Here is a 26,459-nt window from a genome sequence, read left to right as displayed (position 1 = left end):
AATTCCTAACACAATGAAAGAAAAATCTTAAAAATAAAAGGATATGAGTAGTCCCACGAATTATCGAACATGCGATCTCTAAATCAACAGGTTAGTGCATATAGCACTGCGCACATGCTCTTTGATATGTGCCCATAATTTTAAATTTCTAAAAAGTAAAAATATTGTTTTTGAAAAAGAAAAGAAGGAAAAACAGTTGACAACATTATGCAAGGCGGCGGTTGCCCGATTCCGACCATTAATATGGCAAAAATGCAATCCTCATCATTAATATGTTTGGTCGAGGTAATTGTGATGTCTGAGGAGAATCGTGAACTACATTTTAGATGCACTCGCTAGTACATTGAGAATTTCACTTATCTTCAATTCAATAACACAATTATTACTGTTGCGTTTGGTTTCATAGTAAGATTTTAAAATTAGATTTTAATTTTGATTTTGAGTGGAATAAATGAAACCCACATTTGACTTTGTATGAGTTATGTTGTTTTGTTGTGAAAAAAAATGGTATAAATGAGACCCACTTTTTGACTTTGTATGAGTTATTTTGTTTTGTAGTGGATAGAATTAAGTTAGAATTGTGATTCTAAAATATTATCCTAAAACCAAACAAGCCCTACATTTTTTTATTTTTTTAATCATTCAATTCAATTTTTAATATTAAATTTTCTAAACTATTCATTACTTTTTTCACAATTCAACAACACAATCATTACTTTCTCTCAACTATTCATTACTTTTTCATATTTTTTCTCATAATTCAACAATACAATTATTACAAACCAATTAAAATCAAAACTCAACTCAACTCAAAAACCAAACACATTCTAATTGGCTAGTTATAAACGATCCCAGGACTACCGAACGAAGGACTATCGCGAACCTACACTGAGATATTAATGGTGATTGTCTACATATCATATTGTTTAGCTCAAACGACGCTTCTCTCAGTGGGGCTATAAAAAAATAAAAAATAAATAAAAAAGAAGAAGAAGAAGAAGAAACTAACATTACAGAACAAATCAAATTCCAATCTCTCCAACAAATCAAATTCTGATCTCTCCTCCTACCGATAGCTGAACCCAATGAAACATTCATCCATGTCCGGCACTTCAATACAGTAACGCCCGACCGCATATCCGCTCCGAGAATCTATCTTTAACTTGAATGTCAATATTTAGGCGGATCATATAGCCCCACCCACACAGAAAAACGCAAAGCCACTACAACAGTTTTCCAGCACAAAGTTGATGTAAATACCTAGTTTGCCAACTCAGAATCAAGGCCAGTCAGGGGACCAAACTTAAGTTGGAAAGAATTCATAGTAGATTTAAAAACATTTGCAAATGATATTGGTGAAATAGAGTATTCACCTGTTCTAAAATTTCACGACCCATGATCATGGGAATATGTCCGGAAGCTGTCCCCTAAAGCTTAAGGCATAGGTAACTTCATTTCATGGAGAACCCAAAGCTAATCAGCGCAACGTTTTCGTTATAATAAATAAGAAATCTAATTAAATGTCCATATGAAAGAAACTATCATTTGTGCACGAGCATTTAAACCAAATCCCCAAAACCAACGCTATGAATTAATAGCAGAAAGACTGTTGGTTCAGCCAAAGTTAGGTATCAAAAGAAAGATCGTTACGAATATCTCGCCATAGGGAATGAGAACAGAGGATGCCAGCAGAGGTTCGATACCAAGTCAATCTGCAAGGCTATTAACTTTTTCTGTGCATCGGTCACCCTGGAAGATGTTGATGCAACAGTTGGTGATGCGGGTGCCCTTACTGCCTCTCTTGGCGGCGGTGGTATGGGCAAACACCACCTCAAGGAAAACAGAAACGGAATGCCTAAGCATCAAACATAAACCATCCATACATATACATACATACATATCTATATATGTATATATATGCATCAATATATCATCAACCTTGAAAACAATTTGTACTTCATGCGGCACTTGGTTTTTGCCCATGCAATTCATGGATTCACATTATTCAATTCTCTTGCAATTTTATACACACAACATTTACAAAATTTAAGCATATGCCAAAAGATCTTCCCACATACTTATAATTCCCGCAAGTGCTGCTCGCAAAACTTCTGCAGCAACCAATGAACTTCATGTAATTAGACGTACCTAAGTGGCTACAAGCGTTAAAGATAAATCCTGACTCACAGCAGAGGCTACTTGAACAGTTAAAGATAATCCACAATGTGCATTTCATCCTCTTTTTCTTAGGCCACAGAGGCACCTCCATTCTATGCTAAAGATTAACATCATGAAGATCCTAAGGGGGTAAATGCTGTGAAAGTCCAATATCAACCCAAGAGAAGATAATGCTCAACACAGGAAACCCAATCCCAATGACACATGATTCTGCAGAAATTGGAGGTACCTACTTGATTTGCCAGAAACCTTTACAAGACTGAAACTCACCTCCTTGAAGTGCTGAGCCCGTCCCCAAGTGTGCCTCAAAGAATCCATCTCCAGAATCATTATTGGATACAGGGGACATGACAATCTGGCAGCCTTCCCACTGGGCTTGCTGTCCATGCAGGCTAGTAACCCTTCACAGGGAAACCCGGTTTAGATGCAACTGCTGCAGGCAAGTAATGTAATCAATCAAGCAATAACAAGTGAAACAAATTCACTCTACAGACCTTGTCCTGTTTCATTCTCCCAGTGATTTACTCTGCTACTTGAGAAGACAGACAATTATCTTCCTCCTGTATCTGGACTGCTTGGCCAGTTGATAAAGAGTGCCTCTTCTTTCCTTCGTTCCTCGAGAAGTTTTCTAGACTTCAACATGTCGGCCTGTTGGAAGGAAAGGGAAAATAACTTTTTCGATAAGAAAGTTCAACATTGCTGTCACCCTTTCCAGTATTTTGGTTCCAGGGAGGATTTATCTACCAACTACAGAGGTAGAGAGGCATGATGCTATAATCTCAAAATAAAATTTTCAGTTAATCAGCAAATGATAACCATGCAAAAGTGTTACAACACCTTCATAAGACACTACAACTTAAAACAACTCATCAGCGTAGCATTTATACTAAAGTTGAACAGAAAATTCCTCTCAAATCTCCATTCCCAATATAAAACGTAATTCCAAGGATGTCAGAATTGTAAATCAAATATTATGTTGAGGAGAGTCGATCACCTGCTTTACCTTGCTAAATACTTCTCAAAATCATGCTACATAAAGTTTATAGTCAACCAGTTCATGAAAATCTACTGTGTATCTCGATAATTTGAGGTGATTCTTCAATAGTAATTTCCGACATATCATATACTACCAATAAGAAGCCCCTGGTATGTATACTTACTCCGTCCAAAGGAAACAGAAGCTGCCAACTGAATTACGATCCGATAATTCTCCATCTTGAGCTTCTCATCTGATTTCAAGCTATTGCACAAGGGGGCATTCTCTTAGACACAAACTCAGCTTCAACGTTTCTTCCTTCTGCCACTAGAGTACTGGTCAATTTATCAAGGCAACTCAACTTTCTAGTCTGTCCTCTTTCTACCAACTCGTAAAACAAGCTGAATGCTTCTGAGACTCTCTTGTTTTCACAGAGGCCCCTTATTATCGAGTCAAACAAATCAGTTCCTACTCTTTCCTGTTTCTCTAATGCAAACAGAGACAACGCATGTGCTTCCATAAGCCTCCTACTCTCACAAAGGAAACCAATTATTGCTTCCACCTCAACCACAAAGCCATTATTGTAAAGCATTTTAATAACCTCAAAAGCTTTATCCCGTAGCCCACGACTCAAGAGTAATCTCACAGTATCTGTAGCAAGATGGACGTTTTGTCTAATTTGTTTCTCTAACATCAACATAACCAAGCTAGCAGACTCATCCACACGCTTCTTCTTCAAAAGCTCTGCGAGAACTGAGTGGAATACAGAAGTTTTAGGATGGTGAGAGCTTTTTAGCATCTTTTCAAGGGTCTTGTATGCAAGAATAGGATTTCCATTCTGAAGAAGACCCTCTATTAAGGTAAGGTAAATCTCAAAATCGGGCAGGTAGTCTCGCCTCAGCATCAGCACCAGCAGCTCGAAGCCTGCTACGAAAGATCCTTCCTTGCAATGCCCCATGATTAGAGTTCTGTAAGAAGGAGGATCTTGAACTCCCCTTTTCATCAACTGCCTAAACAACTTTTCAGCCTTCTCAGTCTTCCCACTTCTGCACAGGTACTCAAACATCGGGTTATAAGCCGCAGCAAGAGGCCTACACCCTTTATCACTAGACAGGATCTCCTTCTCAAGAAGTTCATCAAAATATTTCTCGGCCCTCTCAAATTCCCCTCCTTGGGTCAAGCTCCGGATCATAATGCTATAAGTTGCAGAATCAGGCTGAACCCGCAACTCCTGCATCTTCTCAAACACTTGCAAGGCTTCACCCAAGTTTCCTGCATTACAATGGGCATGCATCAACGTGTTGAAAGTGCATGTATCAGGGACAAAATTGCTCCCATCCAATACCTCTTTGATTCGATCGAACTTTTGAGCTTCACAAAGCCCTTTCACAAGGGTGTTGTAGGTAATAATATTTGGCTTCACACCTCGATTAACCATCTCTAGCACGACCTTCAGCGCCTCATCAATTTCACCCTTAGCACAGAACCCTCGGACCAAAGTAGTGTAGGTGACAACATTGGGATTCAAATCCTTTCCCTTTTTGCACATTCCCTTTACCACATTACTTGCAGTCACCACTTTCCCTTCTCTACAAAGCCCATCAACAAGAGTGTTATACGTAATCACATCGGGCTCAACATCAAACCGCGACATCTCCTTGAAAAAATGAAACCCCTCATCAACCATCCTATTCATACAAAAACCTCGAATCAAGATATTGAATGTGTATGCATCAGGACTAACTCCATATGTACTTAGCATCTCATCGTACAGGCTCTTCACCTTATTGGTCCGACCCCGTTTCAGCAAAATTGAGAAAAGACAATTAAAAGTAACAGCAGAAGGGGAGACTCCCTTCGACTTCATGTCCTCAAAGAGCTTAACAGATTCCTGGAACAGCCCGGCACGACCGTAGCTCCGAATCAAGCTGTTGAAGAACTTATCTTGAACCCTAACCCCATAAACACCATCCCCATTAGAACTCTGAGCAATGGAGAACAGGAAATTGCGAGCAACATTAAGATTCCGGTTACGGCCTAGGATCTCAAGCATGGCAAAGTAGGACTGCTCATCATGGGTGAATCCCGATTTTGAGCCCACCCAGTGGAAGAAGCTCAGGGCCTTGGAGGGGCTCTTAATGAGCTGGAGGGCTTGAAGGACAGTGGTCCGGGAGAGTGGAGAGGGGAATAGAGAAGAGATGGAGGATTCAAGCTCCCTTGACCATGACTTCCTGTTGATGATTGCTGCAATGTCTCTAGCCCTTTTGGTCTTGGGCGTCGATGAAGATGATCTTGATCTTAATCTTGGTACCTCATCTTGTAGGCCACTGCTGGGCTCTTGAGAAGAAAGGTACCTCCTGAGGTTTTATGGAAAGTGTTTCAGTGATTAGAAAAGGTTCACAGTAGCAACGGGGGGAAGAGAGAGAGAGAGAGAGAGAGAGAAGCTCACCTGAGAAATTGCTTCTCAAGCAGGGGCAGGAAAGGTCGACTATGATGCTGAGGCAGCAGACAAGCCGCAGCCATAACGATGCTACGTTCCTATTGACACTACTGAGTTTGCCAACCCGCTGAAGCTTCTGATGAAGCAGGCACTGCTTCTAGTGCTTCACCAAACCAAAGAAACAAATTAAGTTAAAAATCTCCCTCATTTCTGGCAAATCGCAATAATAAACAAAAGCGAATAATTAATCTTCACTTCGGAGATAGTCAAATCCTTTCCGTGGCCGTTATACTTAGACAACCTTCCCTTAACTGAGCTATCTCTTCGAAAAGAAGATTGAATGATCCTATTGCTTATATATATAACTGATAAAAAATTTCATGACATTATAGCTTAATGAATGATCACGAAACCCCTTTTTTTTTCAATGAATGCTGCTTCTATTATATGATCGCGAAACTATTTAGGAGAATCAAAAGTAGGATTTCAGGAGAAAAAAAAGGGCAAAATTAAACTCTTACCTAAACTCAAAATCTCGAAATTCTTTACCATATTATTTATTTTCAGATAAATCAGCTAACTTCATTGAACTATGGCCATATATCCGAAGAACAGAACAATCAAAACCTCACCAAAAAACTCTTCAATGCCCTTATAGCAATAACTCTCGTAAATCAGCAATTCATCTACTTCCTATCTACATTAGAAATTGAAACCACTCTCAACCGAGCAAGTTCAACAATCTGACCAGAGATGGCAGAGGGGTGTTTTTTCTCAAAATTATCCCACGCAGCTCCACGCTACTTATACCTTAGTAACATGTTGATAACTTCAAAACCCGTAAATTTTTTGCCCTATTGCAACATTAAGTATATGTTGAGTAACTTACTACCTACTTAAAAATAGTTTTAAGCCCAATTAGTGAGATTAAAAGAAGCAAAGAGAAAAGTGAATAATCCATATATATACGCACTGAAATTTTATATTTATTTAAATAATTCAACTTTTTTTGTGTGACTTTGACTTAGTTGAAGTGCAAGTCAAACCAAATTGAAACGTTTCACTCAATCATCGGAGCCCGCAAATGAGGAGCATAGCTTGTAATTTCAGTCAAATCATTCTCTGTTTTTTTTTTTTTATCCTCCTCAAATTGTTGCACCAATGCAACAAACTCTTGTTTATCAAAATCGCAAGGCCATATATTAAGTTTCGACCCAAGAAATCAAAAGGACGGACGAATTTTCCAGCCAAAATTGAAGACCCAAAAGGAAACCAACTGTCGGACAAGGGGTCGCGGCATTAGAAGATGAGAGAAGCACACCTTAATTAAGGAAGCGATCAGTCAGACATTACATCGAACGAGTTGCGTCCTGTGATTTCAGCCTCCAGGTATGAAGAGAGAGTACTGAAATGAGAGTATGAGCTTTTGCGATAGAAGAGATTCAGCAGAAGGAAGGAACCATTTCGGAACAGTTTCTGGTCTCCTGCTTGATTCCGCCGGAGATGGCAAGGAAGAGCCGGAGAAAAGGGTGCTTGCCTGGCCTGGCCCGTAAAGTACGAACCCTCCCCTACCCTCCCTCTGTTTTATTTTGCACCCTTCCTTTTTTCTTTTTTCTTTTTTTTTTTAATGAACAGTAAAATTTTATTGAAATTAAGAGTAATGTGCTGAAATCCCTGAAGAGGCATCCCGAGATAAAGAGATGCCTGTTCAGACATCTCGAGATAGAGTATATCTAATTATTATTGTCTTGTGCGTTGCATGAGTTCGTTTTCATATATCTTTATATCATTTATTATTATAATTATTTACATTTTGAAACACCAATTGTCTTATTAAAAATGCTAATAATAATTGTTCATTAATAATTTTAATTATCAAATAATATTCTTCAAGTTTTTTAATTATAAATTAGGGTGAGTTAATTATTATAATAATACTTTGAGATTAATTATTTCAATTAATATTTGTCATTTTTTATATTAATTGTTAATATATTGTCGCATATATTAAGTTTGGGAAAATGGCACTGTTGGTCCTAAAATTTTACCTTTTTTTACATTGAGTCCTAAAAGTTTCAAATCGAAAAATCAAGTCCTAAAAGATTTAGAAAAGTGTCAGTAATGATCCTATCCGTCAACCGTCGTTACCGTTTCGTCTATGTGGAGTTAACGTCGTCCATTTCAGTGACGTGGCCGTTAGTTTGCTGACATAGCACATTGGACCGATTGGATTACCCGAAAACCCATGATTCTACTCGACTCCGAAGCAAAACCCAAAAGCACCAAACCCGACCCTAATCCCTTCCCTCTTGAAACCCTAATTCCCTCCCCCCCGATGGATGGAAGCAAAACCCGAAAGCATCAGTGCTTCCCAAAAAGAAAGGAAAACCCGACATTAGCTTTGAACTCAAACTCGAAAGCTCTCCTCCCCGATCTCCTCTTCTCAAACTCAAAAGTTGTCCTCTCCTGCTCTGCTCTACTCGGTAAAGGAAGAAGAAGACTGCATCTGTGCTGGTTGGTGTTAACCGAAGAAGAAGAAGAACTTTGGTGCCCTACGCGTGCTTGCTTGAGCGGAACAGTAGAGTGCTCTGCTTGTGCTTTCTCTTTCTCTGTTGCTTTATGTTTCTCTTTCTCATCTTGGTTTGTCCGATTTCTGTTCCAGTAGCTGGGCATAAGACTTGTATGTTCTGTGATTTCGAGTGAGAAGAAGCTGACCTACACCTTCCATTATCTTAGTACCTTGGGCATCCAATGAATTTTCTACCTGGGTTGTTTGTTGTTCGTGAAATCTTCTGTTGAACTCGCAATCCGCAGCTACAAATGCCAACATTGGTCCCAGAAAAGTTTACGAATTCCCTTAAACCATATGTGTCTACTCTTCGGTGCTTTCCTCTAGAAGCTTGTTGTCCTTTTCCACGTCCAATGACAGCTTCCATGTCAGCAACCGAAGAGCTTCCCCTCTCTGTTGCCCAAATTGCCGAAAATGCAATTACAACATCAACCTAGCTATTGTTCTCTGGAACCACAAATGAATGAGAGAGAGAGAAAGAGACAACCATGTTTCTCTTCTTTGTTGATTCCTCTCAAAGAATTTTGCCATGTTGCAGTAAGTTACTTATGAATGTATGCATGCAGTCTGGGAACACTTTGACGTTAACACCCATCCAAACAAGTAGGGTTAATTGTTCAGCATTTAGGTCGTAACATTTAGCAACAAAATAATCTTTAACCCTCAAGATCTCATGGGTCTTGAGACCCTGAGTATTCCCCAAATCCCATGCCATGAATTAACATGACTGAACCTCAATTTCATCAATTAAACTCAATTTTTACACTTAGACGCCTAAGACACATTCGGCCACATACAAGCACTACCCCTGAATGTACAATTGAACCTATCAATACCTAATTGACTAGAACTTCTGATTAAGTCAAATTAACACCTAATTGCACCTATGGCCACTAAGCCATATCACCATTAACATCACCGAGAGCTCCATTCATCAATCGAGATAAAAAATCAAAGCAATTGGCCACAATCGAGCCTAATCATGCAATAGCCATGGCTAATTAACTCCACATTTGGCAGCTCATAAGTAATAATATTGAAAATCATACATACCTCACGAAGAAACGCAAGGCAGGAGGACAGCAACAGGGCTTCGTCACCCTTCAAAATCCCACCTTCCTGATTACTGCAAAAACCAACGACGAATTACTGTTTCTGTTCAAGAAACAGTCCTGAAGTCGTGCTATATTAGTAAGCACTAAAGTTGATTACTACAAAAACTGTCAAACCACAAAATCACTCACCACGCATAAAAAGGGGAAAGAGCGGCCTTTAGGGTTCCTCGTTTGAAGGACACGCATAAAAGGGGAAAGAGCGGCCAACAAATACCTCGTCTGAAGGACCATGTCTCGAGCTACTCGATTTCAAGAGGGGAGTAGGTTCCATCAATTTAGGGTTAGGGTTCCTGGTTTGGAATTGAGTAGGTTTCGAGATGGAAAGGGGAAAAGGGAGAGTGGAGGTCGATTTCAAGGGGGGGAGGGAATTAGGGTTTCAAGGGGTGAGGTCGATTTTGGATTTTCTTCTATCCAGGAGGGAACGGAGGAGGGTTGGGTTTAGTGCTTTCGGGTTTTGCCTCGGAGCCGGGTAGAATCACGAGTTTTCGAGTAATCTGATCGGTCCAAGGTGCCATGTCAGCAAACTAACGGCCATGTCGTTGAAACGGACGACGTTAACTCCATGTAGGCGGAATGATAACGGCGGTTGACGGATGGGACCATTGCTGACACTTTTTCAAATTTTTTTGAACTTGATTTTTCGATTTGAAACTTTTAGAACTCAATGTCAAAAAATGACAAAGTTTTAGGACGAACAATGTCATTTTCCCTATTAAGTTTTGTAATCATGATAAAAGTTTGTTTCATCCTAAGAGATCTGTATTTTTAAGTTTTTTTTTTTGTGAGAGTAAGTTCATGAGGCTATGTCATAAGTTTTTCTTTTTTAGGATCATAATTTTTTTTTATAAATTCTATATATAATTAAATAATTTTTGTGCAGGTCTATAGCATTTGTAATATGTACACATATATATATATATATATGTTCGTTTTATTATACACACATAAATATAATTTCTTCTAATACTTAGTCTGATTTCTGAAAGATACATTTACTTCTTAACACAATAAAATATTTTCAATGCTAGTATTATGTTTCATACGATAATCAATTAATAAAGCTAGACTAACTTTTGTGTAGGTTTATATCATTTGTGTTATATATATATATATATATATTCGTTTAATTATACAGACACATACATATCATTTATTATAATAATTAGTATGATTTCTGAAAGATATATTTATTTCTCAACACAGTAACATATTTTCATTGCTAAATTTAACGTTTCATACAATAATCAATGAATAAAATTTTGCCTAATTTTGAATGGTTCGATTAGTATTTTCAAGTAAATGACTCAATTATTGTGCATTGTGTCTAATCATTGTATATTACATGCTTACGCAAATTTGAATACATATTGTTTAAATATAAAGTTTTATGACATTCTTATTTGAAATATCTAATATTTATTTTAATATTATAATTAGTTATATATTATAATAAGAAATTATATGAATTATATGAATTATTTCAAATCATCTTTATTAATCTTTTAAATAAAATTAGTTTCCAGTCTATCGAGATTCCGACAGGTAAAAGCACCACTCTATCAAGATTCCGACAGCAGAGCTAAGAATCGTCAAAAATACTTAAGAACAAAGATTTGGATAGCCCAAGCATACGAGGGGAAGAAAATTGTTTTGTCTCCGCTCCACTAGTCACAGAATCAGCCGTCGCAGCCGACATCACCGTCCACCCAATTACCAACACTCGAGCTCAACACACAGCACCGACAAAATGGATTTAGAATCAAATTTCAGGGTACAAAATTGACAAAGCACTTGATGTTAACACCTTGGAGGGCAAAATTGATCGAATGCAAAACTTGGAGGCCAAAATGAATAGATACAAACATACAGGGAGCAAAAAGTAAATTTCCCCCATTAGTAGGAACTAGGAAGTGTTTCCGAGAGCTTCCATTCGTCTGATTTGGAAGCAAAACCAAGCTCTGAGGAAACCCTGCGATGTTTTTGGTTTTTTGAATTGAAATTTTAACTCAACTCAACTCAACTCAATTTTGAAAATAAAAAAAAAGATATTATAGGTATGTTTGATTTTAAAGTTGAGTAGAGTTAAATTTTGATTTTAATTGGATTGTAATGATTCTGTTGTTGAATTATGAGAAAAAATGTGAACAAATAATGAATAATTTAGAAAATTTAATATTAAAAATCGAATTTAGTATAATGAAATTGTATGTGAATTTATATATGAGCCTCACATTTTTGACTTTGAAGAGTTGATTTTTATTATGTAATGAGTATAGTTAAAGTTATAGTTAAAATCTTAAAATCCGATTGTGAAACCAAACGGAGTGATATAAATGTTGAAAAATATATGCGTGAAATATATATATATATATATATATATATATAGATATAAAGTAGATGGAGAATTTATTATTAAAAAATATTATAAAAAAGTTAAAAAAATATGAGTGAAATATTATTATTAATAAAAAGAAAAAGATAAAACAATAATGATTGTAATGTTAAATATGTAGAAGAATAGAGTTGACTTGAATAGAGTAAAATTTTCATTTTAAAACCAAACAACCCCTGCCTTCATTATCGACTAACAGGAAGGCTCCTTTTTTGACGCACCTATTCGAAATATAACTTTTGCATTGATTGACTTGTGAGGAGAGCTATTCTACTTCCATGGGTACGCATACTTTTGATCTAATTCCTCAAGGTATATTTCATAAATATAGGACCTCCCTGAAAACATCTACTATAGTTCTAGCATAGGTTCCTTCCTACAGTCACCAACAACCAGCAACAACATTCTCAGATCACTCTCTTAATTAAGTTGTTCGAGCTCGGTCGTTTGGTGGTGTTTCACCCCAGGAATCTCCTCATAAGCACCTTTCAATAGATCGAATGTCTCACATCACTTTTATTCCGCCAAGGAATTGATAGCCGAGCCAGCATTCTGCCACACCCATCTAGTTCTACTCAATTTAAGGGCTCCCCGGATTAGAAGCTTCGATGGAAGTCCCATTCAGTTCCAGAAATACAATGCAAGAGCATGCGAATCCAAAACAATCAGGGGATTTGAAACGGAGGGGACATCAAGCTCACGACAAAAATGCTCCATTTCGAAAATAATTTAACTACATCCCCATCATCCATACGCAGGGAATGCATGCTTATCACTATATACGCCATGTGAACAGAACTAGTTACAAAGAGGAAGAAGGATAGAAAGCTGCCTGGCTAACTGGAAAACAAGCAAACTTACTCGACCAAAATGAAGCTTAAAATATTGCCACAGTCCTCAAGCACCTTGTTACTAGGAAGGAACAGATCGCCGGTAGTAATATCTGCCAACAGAAGAAGAAACTAACCGCTAAAATTGAATTGTACAAAACTGGTTACTATGACTTAATGGGAAAGAAATTCCAGTTGATATTTTATCTTGCGACAGAATAGCATCTGGAATATGCAAAATTACTGTTTTCTTAGATAATTTAGGGGGATATCGGTAATTTTCTCCAGAAATAACAGATGGTGAATTGCCTCCAAACACGCACGATGAAGAAGCATAAGATCCTGTGCTTTTGTTCTCTTTTCATGGATAGAAGACTGTCAAAGCGAGAGAGAGAGAGAGGACATACATATAAATTTTTATGCCATAAATGGCAGCATACTTCCGGAGAAGGCGTTCTACAGCATACCATTCTGAATGGTTTGATTCATCACGATACCCGATCCGGGGCATGTGAATTGAAGCTTCAGGATGCATAAGATTATAAAAGATAAATCCCAGTCAACATGCCACGAAAAGAAACTAACTAATAAGAGCAAACACATAATAATTCTCTTCGTATCCGTGCCATTACCCACCTTATTATGTGCCATGTGAAACTGAAGTTTCAAAGAAAGCAAAGACACAAGTATTTTAAGTTGGATAGCACCTTTACCAGAATTTTGAGCAGCTGAGAACGATGCCTTTGACAAGCAAATTTCTAAGTCAGGAATAGAGATGTTGCTCCTAGGGATCTTTCGCCTCGGGTTATAGGACTGTACAACAGCTAATGCCACCCACCATGTATAATCACCATTTCCGTTCTGTTCAGCATCTGCAGAGGAGCAGCAAACTGCTATAGGACCAATACATTTACTCAAAGAACGAAAAATATTTAGGAGGGGATAAGAATGCCAAAAAATATAGAAGGGATTAAGCCAAAATGACCAGGACTAAGCCAAAATGATCAGAGGGATTAAGCCAAATATTCCATGGAAGAAAACAAATGCATCAATCTTGAAGTTATGCAAGGTAAAGTTAGAATAGTTCAAACAAATGGAAATTCCACCAAAAGAAGCATCCCTTTCCAAACTCTTGCTTTTAATAGTTTCCCTTTTGTACTTTCACAAGACATAATGACAAGATTTTGGAATTGTCCAGTTACTACCCCCAGAAGGATCAGATACCATAGTATAAATCGAGTACTATCTAGATTTTTAAACAATAAGAAAAAGAACAGGATTTTGAGCGGAGATGCTTTGAATATGTCTCTCACAAGAAGGATCCATCATAAATAAGGCTTGCGATGAGAAAGACAAGTACCACCATTTAATTAAAGCAATTCATACTTCCCAATCAAAAATACGAGGTGAAGAGAATCTTTGACATTTGCTGGCTATAGAGTTCAGTGGTTAAAAGGGTACAATTATCACGAAGCACAACTGTCAAACTACAAAGAAAAACATAGTGGTACTAACCTTGAATTTTAACAAGATGAAGATCGCCAAGATGCAGGTCACCAAATTCAGCAGCTCGTTCATATGCATCAATGATAGTAGGAGAAAGGTTTGCTAATGCATTAAACATTCCCCCATGGCCCCATTTTCCGGAGTTATCAACACAACTATCCACACATAGGTAAAAATTTTCAGCATAAACAGTAACCATTCTTATGCAGTTCCATGGCTGATGCTATGTAACTGGGAAAGGTTATACAGTGAAGAAAAAATCAATCATCATTAGAATTTCTTCTTCAGCACCAATGAAAGTAGATAATGAAAATCTTAAAAGAGATGTGGATCCAATATCATGTAAAAGGTTTAAAAATTCACAATATTATTTGTTTTTCAACTTGAGACAGATGAGAGCCCTTGTAATATAATATTAAATTCAGTGATAAGGATTTGCCAACAGAATATTACAACAGGTTGTGCTCGGAGCAGAGAGATCATTATGAAAAAGATCGGGATAAGACAATACAATGTATGAGATCATTATTTTCACACAAAAACGCCGCCTGACTGATTCATGATGCGCATTGATGTTCTCAATATGTATCACCACTTTAGAAGCCATTTTGTATAATGGGGTATCATTTTACAAGTGTGTTAAGCATAAATACTGAACTGATGAGGGCTCATTCCATTATGACAAATAAAGGAAGCAAGACAAAAAATGTCTATCAAACCATCTTAGCAGTTGGGCAAATTTTCAAGCTTTCAGCATCTCTAACCTTCTGGTGTCAGTTGCAAGATCAATACACACCCACACATTGAACTCAGATCAAGCAATCTCAAAATCTGCACCAGGTTCACCTCTCTCGTGCCATGTAAAACAGTTGCAAACTAACTTTGTGAATACAAGTGAAGGTGATTATTCTAACAATCAAAAGCAAATCCTGATCAGCTGGCTGCGACCTATCCGTTGACTAGCCAATTAAGATAGTGGGAAGACACTTGAAGCTAGGACAAGCTGGCAAATAATCATGGCTATAAAATTTATCCCGATTTTGATGGAGCAGAAGATAGAATTAGTAACTAATATCAAAAGAAAACTTTAATAGAGTTGCACTTGCAAACACGTCAAAACAGTATAATCATGCATGGAGCTGCAGACCTAAAAGAAGCACCCATATCAGATGACCATCACCATAGCTTCTAGTACAACAAAAGCCAAACAAAAGAAGCTATGAGAAGGTAGTAACCTGAATATGATGGCGGGCTCAGAGGGACAAACTTTTGATGGCTGAGTACAGTCGCCATAGACAAAATGGACAGAACCAGAATCAGATGTTACGTCTCCATCAACAGGCAAGGCGGGTTCTTCGACCGACAAGGAACGGTATCCAAGGGATTCCCACTTCAACAACTTTTTCTCTTTTGCCTTCTTTATTGCTGATTCTACATTTACATTCTTATCCTCAGGATGAAGAGTCACCCTTTTGGATCTTACATGCTCATCAAGATCTCCACTTGATTGCCCGAGTTCCTTAAACTTTTCAACCCATGATAGATATGAAGTTTCATCAAAGTCAGCTTCCAGACCAACAGAAGCAGACTTTCCAATGTCAACCTCCCTCCTGCTTGATAAATTCCCCGAGTTTATTTCGAACTTGCGGTCATTCTTTCCATTCCCTTGGCGCATGGAAATTACATTTTCAGCCAAGGCCTCAAGTTCAGACATCTTTGACTCACCTGATTCTTCATGGGCCTCTGTGAGGTCAAACATTTGCAACCCAAACATGATAGAACGTAAATCACCTGCACGAATTTCAGTTCCATTTCCATCCTGCTCCGTGACATCATCACCTACCACATTTTGGCTAAGGAGTAATTTCCTCTCAGCTCTCCTCATAATAACCTGTGCATATATGAAGTTCAATAAAGGAAACCGTAGCTGTGAACAACACTACTGCATGCAATCTCACCTCTTCAATTGTACGTGCTGTAACTAAGTTTATGGATAAGACATGATTAGATTGACCAATGCGGTGAGTTCGTTGCAGAGCCTGCTTGTCCACCTGAGGATTCCAGTCTTGCTCAAAAAATATGACCTGATTTACGGATCTAAATTAGCACTGCCTCTAATCTCTCTGCTCAATGAAAGCATGTAGGAGCTGAAAAGAAACCTTCAGAAAAGAAGTACACCAATAAGCATCATGAAAGATTCATCTCCAACTCTTAGATTTTTTCTTTTATTCCTTCTTTTCTTTAGCTTTTGAACAAACTTGTAAATATGCACTCAAACTCAAAGACTACTAAAAGTGCCCCCTATATGGTTCATTATATCATATCATCTTAATTCACCACGATACTTGTATATATCACTGTTGTCCTCATTATATATATATATATATATATACATACATACATACATACATATATATATGACCTACTTAACTAAACTTCTCGATAGATGGCTAGAAATTAGGGGGGAAACTGCAAATTTCCAAAGAAATTGGACAGTTATCCCTTCCTTAGTTCTCTGACAGTGAAAGCTTTCTTCTACCTCCCTGCCTTTTTGCGTCAGTGACAACAAGAATTTGCTGCATAACTTACACTTTCTACCCAGACTTCTTATGTTTATGGATTGCATGCACAAAAAGTAAGCTCGTGAGTAGCTCGTCCAACTCATCAATGAAAGAACTTTATAATGCACATAGTAAAAGTGTTCCAGTAAGAATGGAACAAGAGAATAAAATACAACTTCGACAGTCAACCCACTAAGATATTCTAAATTTTCTTGGTTTCCAGTTGAATGCATTTATTGTATGCATTTAAGTTCATGTAGATATCGAGTTTTCAATTATATTTGACAGAATGATCTTTAATTTTAGTGACCAAAGATCCTGAAAGATCCGAAAGCTAGCCCACGAAAAAAATTCTAGAATTTCCTTGTCACCAGTGAATTGCATTTAAATGCCGTGCAAATGTCAAATATTGAATTATACTTCGACATGACGACCTTTAACTTAAGCGACCAAAGATCCTGAAGCTTTTATGGGCTATATATCACATAAAAGAGAGAGAGAAGAAAAATGAGAGTCTTATATACACTAGACCCTGCATTCTCGTCTCAAAATCTGATACTCCATGAAGAAGAAACTAAATTTGATTAGATATGGTCTTTAATTCCTAACAACATACATCCATATCCCAAATTTGATGATGGATAAATTTAATCTCTTAGACCAAAAGTTTCACTACCAGATAGCCAGCTCACATCAGCTTCGTCATAATAAATCGAAAATATAATAATCACATACAACAAATAGTTGCCTTTTTTTCTGTTGAAAACTTGTCATTGGTTTTTATTAAACAATGAAAAACAAATTCGACAAGAAGATCCAAAATATTGAGCTGAGAAGGCCAACTCTGCAAAGATAAGACTAATAAAAACAAGCAACAACTAACAATAACCTGTACAAAATAACGACATGATACAAAACATAAGTCCAATGATATGGTGCAATCAAATCACTGGTCATTTGTTAAAGTGTGACTCACAGTATCAGCAGCCACGAGATTCAAGCCAACTCCACCGGCTCTTGTTGATATCAAGAAAACAAAGGCATCACCTTGACATGCTCCAGAGTCCGCAGATGGTCGTTCACTAAAACTTCTTATAGCAGCAAAACGCTCCTCAGCCCGGATGGATCCATCAAGACGCTCATATGAATACCTCCGCAGCTCTAAGAAATCCTGCATTACATGCAAAAGACTTTCTAAGTGTAAAATCCCAATTGGAATAAATAAATATGAGGATGAAAAAACCTGTAAAATATCAAGTGTATGTGTCATCTGAGCAAAGAGAAGGACGCGATGGCCTGTCTTGTGAAGTCTTCGCAGAAGCTGATCCAGAACAATCATTTTTCCACTGGCCTGACCATCGATGTAGGCAAGATTATTAGGCAAAAAAAACAACAGAAGGATTTTTAATAGATTCTATTCTTATATATCTAACTATACAACACAATAAAACAACAATTCTCTTTCTCTATTTTATCGACTTGTAATTTTGCATCATCGAAGCCACTCTGTTCAAGAAGTACAGTCATTAACCAGATACACTTTGAACCATTACAGCTGGTCCTACCTGAACCAGGTGCTCGCCTTCTTCGTATGGTTCAGGTTCAATTCCTGGAAAGAGGTACGGGTGGCTGCAAGCTTTTCGCAGCTGAATTACCTGCAACAGGTTTTAGACCAAAGCGTGTTTGGCACAGTTCAATGCGATAGTATGTGATGGACAAAATAATAAATTGAAAATGCACTCCAATAGTTTCAAAAATATCTAGCAATTTATTGCAAGTCCTTGTTTCTTTAACTGCTTTGCGGATAACGTACAATGCATCTTCAAAATGTCCCTTTCAATATACAGTCATGAAGAGTGCCTATCTTAAAGCAGTAGTTGCTAGTCAGTTATATATGTATATCTATACTAATCAGTAGAGTCCACTACATATCAAGTCCCACAACACATACTAATATAGAAGGTCCACTATATGGGTGCCATACCCCTTGAGCACTGAACACTAAAGCCAACTTAAACGTACTAAATTAACGCTTTAGAACAAGATGTTCTAGAATCATCAATGTAATTTATACATCGACCCAATCAATCCCAAGAATATTCCATACAATGAATGTTCTAAAGCACGTCTCAAGCTTTTTCGCAATTTAAAATACTTCAAGACAGTCTGATGGCTGGCAACCTCTCCTTCAGCATCCCCCCTTATATTTCTCATGCATTACAGTTTGAACAGTTGCAACTAAAGGATTTCCAGAAAGCAGTTCTTTGAGAAGTTTGTGCTACCACCACCTATCAAGCCTAACCATGGGCATTCTTAAGAAATCAACAACCAGAACAAGACTTTTTCTATTAACGAAAGAAGAATTTAATTTGAGAGACGCTCCTAGACCCATGATATGATATTCATACTAGTAAGCACAGAGCTGATTAATCACCAATCGACGGGCCGAGAAACCTTGCCTTATCCAAAAGCTATCCTGTTCTTTCCAATCTCTCCAAGGCAAAAAATTTCAATGCAGGGTATATAACATTTTGTCTTTTTCTTTTATTGTTTGTTATTATTTATGAATATGAATCTACCTATGGAGATCATAAAATTTATGCCCGTTAGTTGAAGAGCTAAAGGTCAAAATGATTTGTCTGAATATCCTCCCAAGCTACCTCGAATTACCAAAAGAAAAAGTTATAAGAGTTAGAATGAATATTAAAAAAAAGACTGGGGAAAAGAAGCCCCTAAATCCACAAGTAAATAGCATCTCTCTCCAATATTACCAGTTTCCACTATTCAGCGAGGACTTCTTCAAAAAAAAAAACTCCAGTTAGATCCATCTCCATATCAAGGAAGTTTGCTATGAGCTCCTATTCCATGAAGCCCTTTGACCCCTTCGAATAAGCTCTGAAGTGACAAGAGAGTTCTTGACATGGTCATCACGAAGCTACTAACAAGATAGTGCTCTAGACTATACTGGAGCCTCATCATGCCTGTCACTACTAGGGTATTGCTGTTTGAATGATGGCTTCGGTTCTTCATCTTATAACAACCTCTTTAGGGGAAAGAGAAGATAAAAAGGGAGAATGTTAAACCCTTTGCAGCCACAGAAGAGCGCACGAGTTCTCATTAGAAAGGGAAGACAAAAAGTCGCTATTTGCCAATGGAAACATATATTAACTATAAATTTCTAATTGAGGTTTCCTGCACTTATTCGGATATGGATTAAGCTGCAAATGTTTGAAGAACTTTAGTCAAGAGTTGCCATCGACTAGTTGAAAGATGACCAGCACATGAAGCTTTATATTGGAGCTAGTGAGCTTAGCTGTTACAGCTCTTTATCTACTGACTACATTCCATGCACACAGCAAGGCTGTGGCAATACCTTGTGCAAATAAACTTCAAGTTTATCTGCACAAACTCAACAAGCATTAGGCATACAAAGCACAAGAATTTAGGACACTCAGTGAAAATCCAAGTGAATTGTGTATACATACAATGTTCTGTAAAGATTGTTGACCAGATGCTCCAGATGAGAGGGCTATGAGTCTAGGAAGCTCTTTCCTCAAAATTGACATGTAGACTTGCTTCTGCAGCCCTACCATTGGAGCAATCCTACCAAAACAATTACACTTTATTCATGTCTGATATAAACAGGGGCAACAGTTTTTGGACAAGAAAGAAACTGTGAAGCGAGGCTATAGGCAATACAGTTAAATCTTGCGAAAACAAATAAGGAAACCTACACTGTAATCTCAGTAAGAGGAGGCAGCACCAGATTTCCACCTTCAATAAGCTTAGCTTTGGTTCTTCGAAGCATAAATGCTCTGAGTATATGTTTCAAACTTCCGAATTGTTCCTTGACCTGGACTGCATCACGAGCTGTTTCAGAACATGCAGAACATCAAAATAAGATCACTGAATGCTGCAGCTACTGCTCTTCAAGTGAAAAAACATGTTTTGATATGTCTGAAGTGATTTAAAGATAAAAGCAATGATAGAGATGCAGGTGATGCTACTAGCAATATCAATTGTAAGCAAAGATAAAATAGACACGAAATCATTAAATTAAACAACACCCTTTTGGAGAAAGGATAGGCATGCTTAAGTTGGGAGAATGACTGCTAGATTTAAGGGAGAAACAGTAATCGAGCTGCTCATGCCCTTTTCAATTCTATTTTAATATCCTTGTGAACATGGATTTTCTACATTAAAGTGAAGCTACTTCAGCCAGCATGATTCTTACGTTCCATATTCATTGGCTGACACTTCAGAACTTGAGCAATACATTTAGGATACAAATAGACATGTAAAAAAAAGGATTCCCGGAAAGGAAAATTCAAGCAAAAAATTCTTCACACTGTTTCGAACGGCTTTTAATGAAAACTTTAATTGTCAGCCACAACATTGCTCACTTTAAAGCAACAAGTAAGATCTTTAGGGTTTCAAAAGTCTTATCAATCCTACGAGCATTACACTGCAGCATAGTTCTATTATCACCAAAAAGGACGAAAACAGATCTCTTCTAAGATATTTTCAGTTGATCAACCTTATCAGTTTTATATCATTTCAGGAAAAACCTAGCAAACCCTGTGCAAAAGCCAAATCTCAAAACAAATCAATCTTTTTGTTAAAAATAATAACCTGCCGAAGGGTCTCCAGCTTCCTTGAATGCAACAAGAAACTGCTCCAGCATCCCAAAAATTGAAGGCATGCAGAAGTGCATTAATGCCCAAAGTTCGGTTAAGTTGTTCTGGATGGGTGTGCCGGTCATTAATAATCGTCTTGGCATGAGAAAAAGCTCCATCAGGACTTTATATAGGACCTGCAAAATTGTTTGGAAAATTACAATTTGGCAGCAATTTTTCCGTTCATTACTCAAACATTTAATTGAAAGCCGAAGCCCAAAAGAAGGACCACTGAAGTTCTACTCCATCCCAGTAAAGTCAAATATCTACAAGGAGTTGACTCTGCATGTTCAGGTAACTGCAACTATACTTGAAAGATGCCATGAGATGAGATCTATAACGGCAATCCATTGTTTACCGACTGCAAAACTAAATTCCATCATCTAACGGCTGCAAAACTATATACAAGGCATATGATGCAAGGAAACAAAATTAGAAGTGCTCATTAAATATAGCACTAACATGAACAAACTGAACTAGTTACAAGCACTTTGAATGATAAAGTGAACATAGGTCTCATAAAAGAACATTTTCACAGATAGCAGCTTCTATACAATCAGCAATTGACTGTAATTTGCATTTACTTCAAAATGAAATCTATTCATGCTCTGAAAATTCTTATGATTAAAAAAACACGTACACTTGAAGGATTTTTAAGTCTCTGAGCTTCATCAATTACTGTATAATGCCAGGGGATTTGAGAAAGAAACTCCTGGTCCATAATGGCTATGTCATACGTTGTCAAGAGTACATCAAAAGGCAGTGACAGACCCTGAAAATGGTTAATATGCCAGAGCAAGCAATCACCAACGAATTCGTTAACTTGGGGAGACGAGATGCTGCAGACTAAGTTACTAAGAAAAACAACAAACTGAATCTGAATCTCGAGAATAACTGACGTCAAACTCACCTCAGAATGTGAGGAATGGTCTTTTACATGATCATACATAATTTTACGCAGGCTGCGCCTGTACTCTTTCTCCCCCACATACTTAAGAACCTTTAGCTTTGGAGCAAACTTGAATACCTCTGAAACCCAGCCATCGGTGACACTTAGGGGGCATAAGACCACTGCAAGCCATCAAAGAACAAGAGCAAGTAAAATGGTCAGCGAGTTGAACAAGCTCTATAATATGGACCCACAGGACTTCCAAGCTAAAAAGAAAGCTTTCACAACTTACAAAAAGGACCAGATGACAATCCTGAGACCTTCAAGTAGCTTAACAACGAGATAGCTTGCAAGGTCTTTCCTAATCCCATCTGCCAATAACAAAATTGCAACTGTGTACAAGTCATGGATTTTGATGATTGATTGTGAAAGAAATAGAAATATTTTGACTCTATTGGACATCATTGTGGCACTTTTAGTAAAATAAAGAACAGAGGAAAAATTGATTTGCAGCGCATTGAGGAGATCCCAGAAACCTTTAGGTGAATCACATTGAAACTTAAACACAACCCTACAACAGACCATAGTTCTGAGGTGCAATATTTGCATTGAAACTTAAGCAGAGCAGAGAAGGTAGTGGATAACTTCACTGGTGTGGCTTCTAACTGGGCTGCATCTCATCCATCATATGTTCTCAGATGAAGATGACATAGCACCAACTAGGCAACTACGTAACCTCGTTTAGCAAAAGCATATGCAGTATGACATGGCCGTTCATCTTGGCTAATTCTTAGGAGCTCAAGGTGGGGATTGGGTGGTTGGATGAGGCAGTCACCTCCTAATACCCAATCTTAAAAGAGAACACACGTAAGCACCCTACTAATCAATCATTCTGCTATATTTCCAAAGATCACCATTCAAGCCCAATCCCTGTTCCTACCGCGCACTCCAAGCAATATGACACTTCTGCATGGAGTGTAAGTTGCCATTGGGAATACTCGTCGCTGGAATTACAACCATGAAACTTGGCATATGTAGCTCGTGTTTTGTGCCTAGCTAAAAAGGTTACCAGGTTTAAAGTTTGACAACCTGACCCACTTCGGAAGCTTAGAATTGACTCGAATCCATATCTCATTGGTCCATATCCCATTCATAGCCAATATAATATAAGCTTGTACTCCCACAAGACCACGTCCGTCAGACCCCGGAAACTACTCTTGCAGGCCAATCAAAACATCATCATGTCAAATGAGAATTGCATGAATGTAGAAGCCTACAAAAGATCAGTAAGTTCAACTACCGCAGAGTGAAGCCATCAGGAAGCGTACCTCATCTCCTGCAATCAATAAATCAGGCAATAATGCCAAAAACGGCACTCGTCAGCTCAGAGCATATCCGCTCAAACTACGGCTACCAAGCGAGAGAGAGAGAGAGAGGCTGATGAGAGGAGAGAAGAGAACAGAACCCTAACCCAGGACGACGTTGACCCCGAGCTTGTACCTCCTTATGAGCCAGGAGACGCCTTCAACCTGGTGAGGTTTCAGGACCGCAGTGATCCCGAGCTCGGCGCAGTCGACTCGCCAGTCCCCCTTACGAGCGTCGTCGGCGAGCACGATACTCGCGGCGGCTTTGAGCCGCTGCTCGTACTCCATTGTTTTGTTCCTCCGCTTCAGCTCTGCTCTGCTGTTGGTTTTGGTTTTGGAATTGGAACCGACCAGGCGGGGGGAACGGAGAAGAGCAAAGAGGGAGGGCGGGAGAAATTAATTGACGGTGCTTGACGGAAACACCCATATACCAGTTGAGCATCTACGCGTTCTGCCATATTCATAGCACCACGTGGCATGCAGCAGACCGGCCCGATTTCATTTTAGAGTACTGACTCGGAATATTTCGACCACTCTAACCCTATAGTTATCGATAAGTCAAGAAGCGATAGTCGTGCCCTTGTGTCGGAAAAATGTGTTTGTGTGAATAGAAAGCTGAGACTGTGTGATATATGAACCGTCGATGTCAGTAACCAGCGTCAACCGATCCCTTGGACCCACCAGGGTCGTGTGGACCCTTGAGGGAAGAGATTGGTCGATCTGCCCAGAAGTGGTCCAAGAAGAACTACCCACATTCCAACTCGAGCCATCTCAAATTTGGCCCTAACTCGAGTCAGGATGCGCGAGTCATTCCTAGATGTTCATGCTATGCATACCACGTATCTCAATGTTTTATTAAAAATTGTGGGGTTCGAAAAGGGCATGATTACCGATTTGTGATTTATCAACACGATTACAAATTAATGACCGATTCATGTAATTTATTTAAAAGTCGAGTGAATTAATTAGTCGAGTATTTGTCCCATTTACTATGCATGTGGAATTAATTGATTTTGGTCTATTTATCGAAAGCTCTTGGTTTTAAGGATTTCAAATCATCGAAGATGGACTGTCCGAATGGAATTCTAATCCCCGATAGTTTTAATTATTCGAAAACAACTCGTGACACGAAGATCAAGACGGGCCCCCATTACACGAATCCATGCGACTTGTTCAATATTAGCCGATTAAACACGAAAATCACGGAAATGACATAATTAAATGCATGAGATGCACAATGACTAATAAATATGTATGAAATCAGTACTGCCATGATAAACTACGAACGCATGAAAACACGAAATAAAACCGAAACGAAAAACAAGAGAGCATCAAGGACCCGAATTAGGTGAAAGGGGTCTCGACCCCACCCTCACAGGTTGGACTGTGACCACCTTCACCCGATTCAAGTCCGAGGCAGTCTCCTCGACTCCGTTTTCGCATGCAACATACACACAAATACATATATATCACGCTGTTAAATGGGAATCGATAAAACGGTGCCGACACGAAAAATAAGGTAAATCATAAACGCAATAAACATGAAAATAGACTCGGATTAGGGTCAATGATCCTTTCTGGATCTAAATTGGGTCGGTAGGAGGTTGCATCGAACCCGAAAATCAGTTTGGTTTGATATGTTGAATAGATAGAAAGTTCAGTAAACCTTTTTTATTCGGAGTTGCAGCGCTCAAAAAAATATGAAACTTTGTTTAGGACCTTAAAATAATATCAGGAACATGTGGTAAAAATTTCAGTTCTTTTTAAAGTCGGATGGTTCACGAAAACTATCAAAATCAGAAAACACCAAAAATATGAGTAAATATTTTTTATCTAAAAATTCAGCTCCTAGAAAAATCTGAAATTTTGTATATGACCTTAAAATAGCATCAGCAACATGCAATAAAAATTTTAACTCGTTTTGAAGTCAAGTGATTTTCGAAATTTACGAAGGCCAAACTCGGGATCTAAGGAAAAGCATATGAAGTGAGTCCAATGCACCCCATTCAGCACTCCTACAGTAAACACACAAGCAATAAGTCGATATTTACATGCAAAATAGAAAAAATTAGAACATGAGAGTTAAGTCGGATCGGGTCCACCTTATCGCCCAACGGGTGCTTGTAAATAAAAATCATAACTTCTCCAAGTCGGGGATGTTATACCTTCTCTGGATGAGGTGTTTGAGCACTCGGAGTAGGTAGGAGGTAGAAGAATTGCTTAGCACAGAATTGAATGGAGCAGTGGAGCAATGACGGCCTTCGGGGTGGTCGTCGAGTTGTCGGAGGTGATGCGGCTGCACGGGCTGCTCCAAGAGGTTCTCAGCCTACAAAACAAGGTAAAAGAGAAAAGGAAAGAGAGGGGGGAAAGGGCGCTGTCCTTTGCTAGAGTCGGGTGATCTGGGAGGTGCGAGAAGACACCCACGGGTGGCCCGGTTGGAAAGGTGAGTCGAGGCTGTTGTTGCGGCTATGCTCGATGGTTCGTGGCAGTTAAGAGGTCCCTAGTGAGGGTTGGAGTTAGCGCTCGGGCCGCTGTGCAACGGGATAACCTCATGATCCACAGGGGTGAAAACCCGAGAGAGAGAAAGAGACCTGAGAAGAAAAGGAGGGCTCGAGAAGTGGCTGTGCTCGGTGGAATGGCTCTTGGACCGTGACCTCCTTATCACGGGGAAGAGAGAGGGTCGTAGGTGGCCTCGTCTAAGAATGTGGGCACGACTCGCCTTAGTCATGGAGGAAAGAAACTCACCGGAAAAGGGGAAAAGCTTGGAGAACCACTACTGATTAGAGCTGGTACAGGTTGTTAGAGGTCTTAAATGGAAAAACGAACATCGTCAATGGACTCGAGAGATCGAATACATGTGGAATATATGGTTTATTTGAAGTTCGGGTCAGGATGCTGTCATCGATAAACCTCCCGGTTTTCCGACAAATTAAAGGTGGTTTTGGCCTTGAAGGGGTGGCTGC

General features: G+C 38.6%; 2 protein-coding genes across 14 annotated transcripts; both read right to left on the bottom strand.

Moving 5' to 3' along the window:
- Nucleotides 1-804: 804 nt before the first annotated feature.
- On the bottom strand, nucleotides 805-7,179 carry LOC116208112 (pentatricopeptide repeat-containing protein At1g02060, chloroplastic). Of its 5 annotated transcripts, none has more exons than XM_031541360.1 (6): nucleotides 6,916-7,179; nucleotides 5,604-5,757; nucleotides 3,339-5,511; nucleotides 2,673-2,826; nucleotides 2,449-2,579; nucleotides 805-1,855 (listed from the first exon to the last, which is right to left on the bottom strand). In XM_031541360.1, exons 2-3 carry the CDS (start codon nucleotides 5,675-5,677, stop codon nucleotides 3,414-3,416), a joined length of 2,172 nt encoding a protein of 723 aa, XP_031397220.1. In that variant the 5' UTR covers nucleotides 5,678-5,757; nucleotides 6,916-7,179; the 3' UTR covers nucleotides 805-1,855; nucleotides 2,449-2,579; nucleotides 2,673-2,826; nucleotides 3,339-3,413. The 5 variants fall into 5 exon arrangements, with proteins under 5 accessions (XP_031397220.1, XP_031397219.1, XP_031397218.1 ...); XM_031541359.1 differs by having other exon boundaries at nucleotides 805-1,830; XM_031541358.1 differs by lacking the exon at nucleotides 805-1,855 and adding an exon at nucleotides 1,957-2,111.
- A 5,144-nt stretch (nucleotides 7,180-12,323) lies between these two features.
- On the bottom strand, nucleotides 12,324-23,912 carry LOC116209183 (probable helicase CHR10). 9 transcript variants are annotated; one of them, XM_031542755.1, is made up of 18 exons: nucleotides 23,604-23,741; nucleotides 23,433-23,468; nucleotides 23,222-23,343; nucleotides 22,425-22,503; nucleotides 22,154-22,314; nucleotides 21,884-22,015; nucleotides 21,200-21,380; nucleotides 20,302-20,437; nucleotides 20,053-20,170; nucleotides 18,133-18,222; nucleotides 17,811-17,918; nucleotides 17,544-17,738; nucleotides 15,965-16,090; nucleotides 15,242-15,897; nucleotides 14,016-14,161; nucleotides 13,208-13,372; nucleotides 12,908-13,022; nucleotides 12,324-12,613 (listed from the first exon to the last, which is right to left on the bottom strand). In XM_031542755.1, the coding sequence occupies exons 4-18, from the start codon at nucleotides 22,501-22,503 to the stop codon at nucleotides 12,583-12,585; spliced, it is 2,439 nt and encodes an 812-aa protein (XP_031398615.1). In that variant the 5' UTR covers nucleotides 23,222-23,343; nucleotides 23,433-23,468; nucleotides 23,604-23,741; the 3' UTR covers nucleotides 12,324-12,582. The 9 variants fall into 9 exon arrangements, with proteins under 9 accessions (XP_031398615.1, XP_031398617.1, XP_031398608.1 ...); XM_031542757.1 differs by having other exon boundaries at nucleotides 23,461-23,468; nucleotides 23,604-23,719; XM_031542748.1 differs by lacking the exon at nucleotides 23,222-23,343 and having other exon boundaries at nucleotides 22,425-22,524; nucleotides 23,461-23,468; nucleotides 23,604-23,912.
- Between the last annotated feature and the right edge of the window lie 2,547 nt (nucleotides 23,913-26,459).

Source organism: Punica granatum, chromosome 5, assembly GCF_007655135.1.
Source record: "Punica granatum isolate Tunisia-2019 chromosome 5, ASM765513v2, whole genome shotgun sequence".
Classification (NCBI taxonomy): Eukaryota; Viridiplantae; Streptophyta; class Magnoliopsida; order Myrtales; family Lythraceae; genus Punica; species Punica granatum.
Note: the sequence above shows the minus strand (reverse complement) of the source record. Positions and strands in the feature narration are given on the sequence as shown.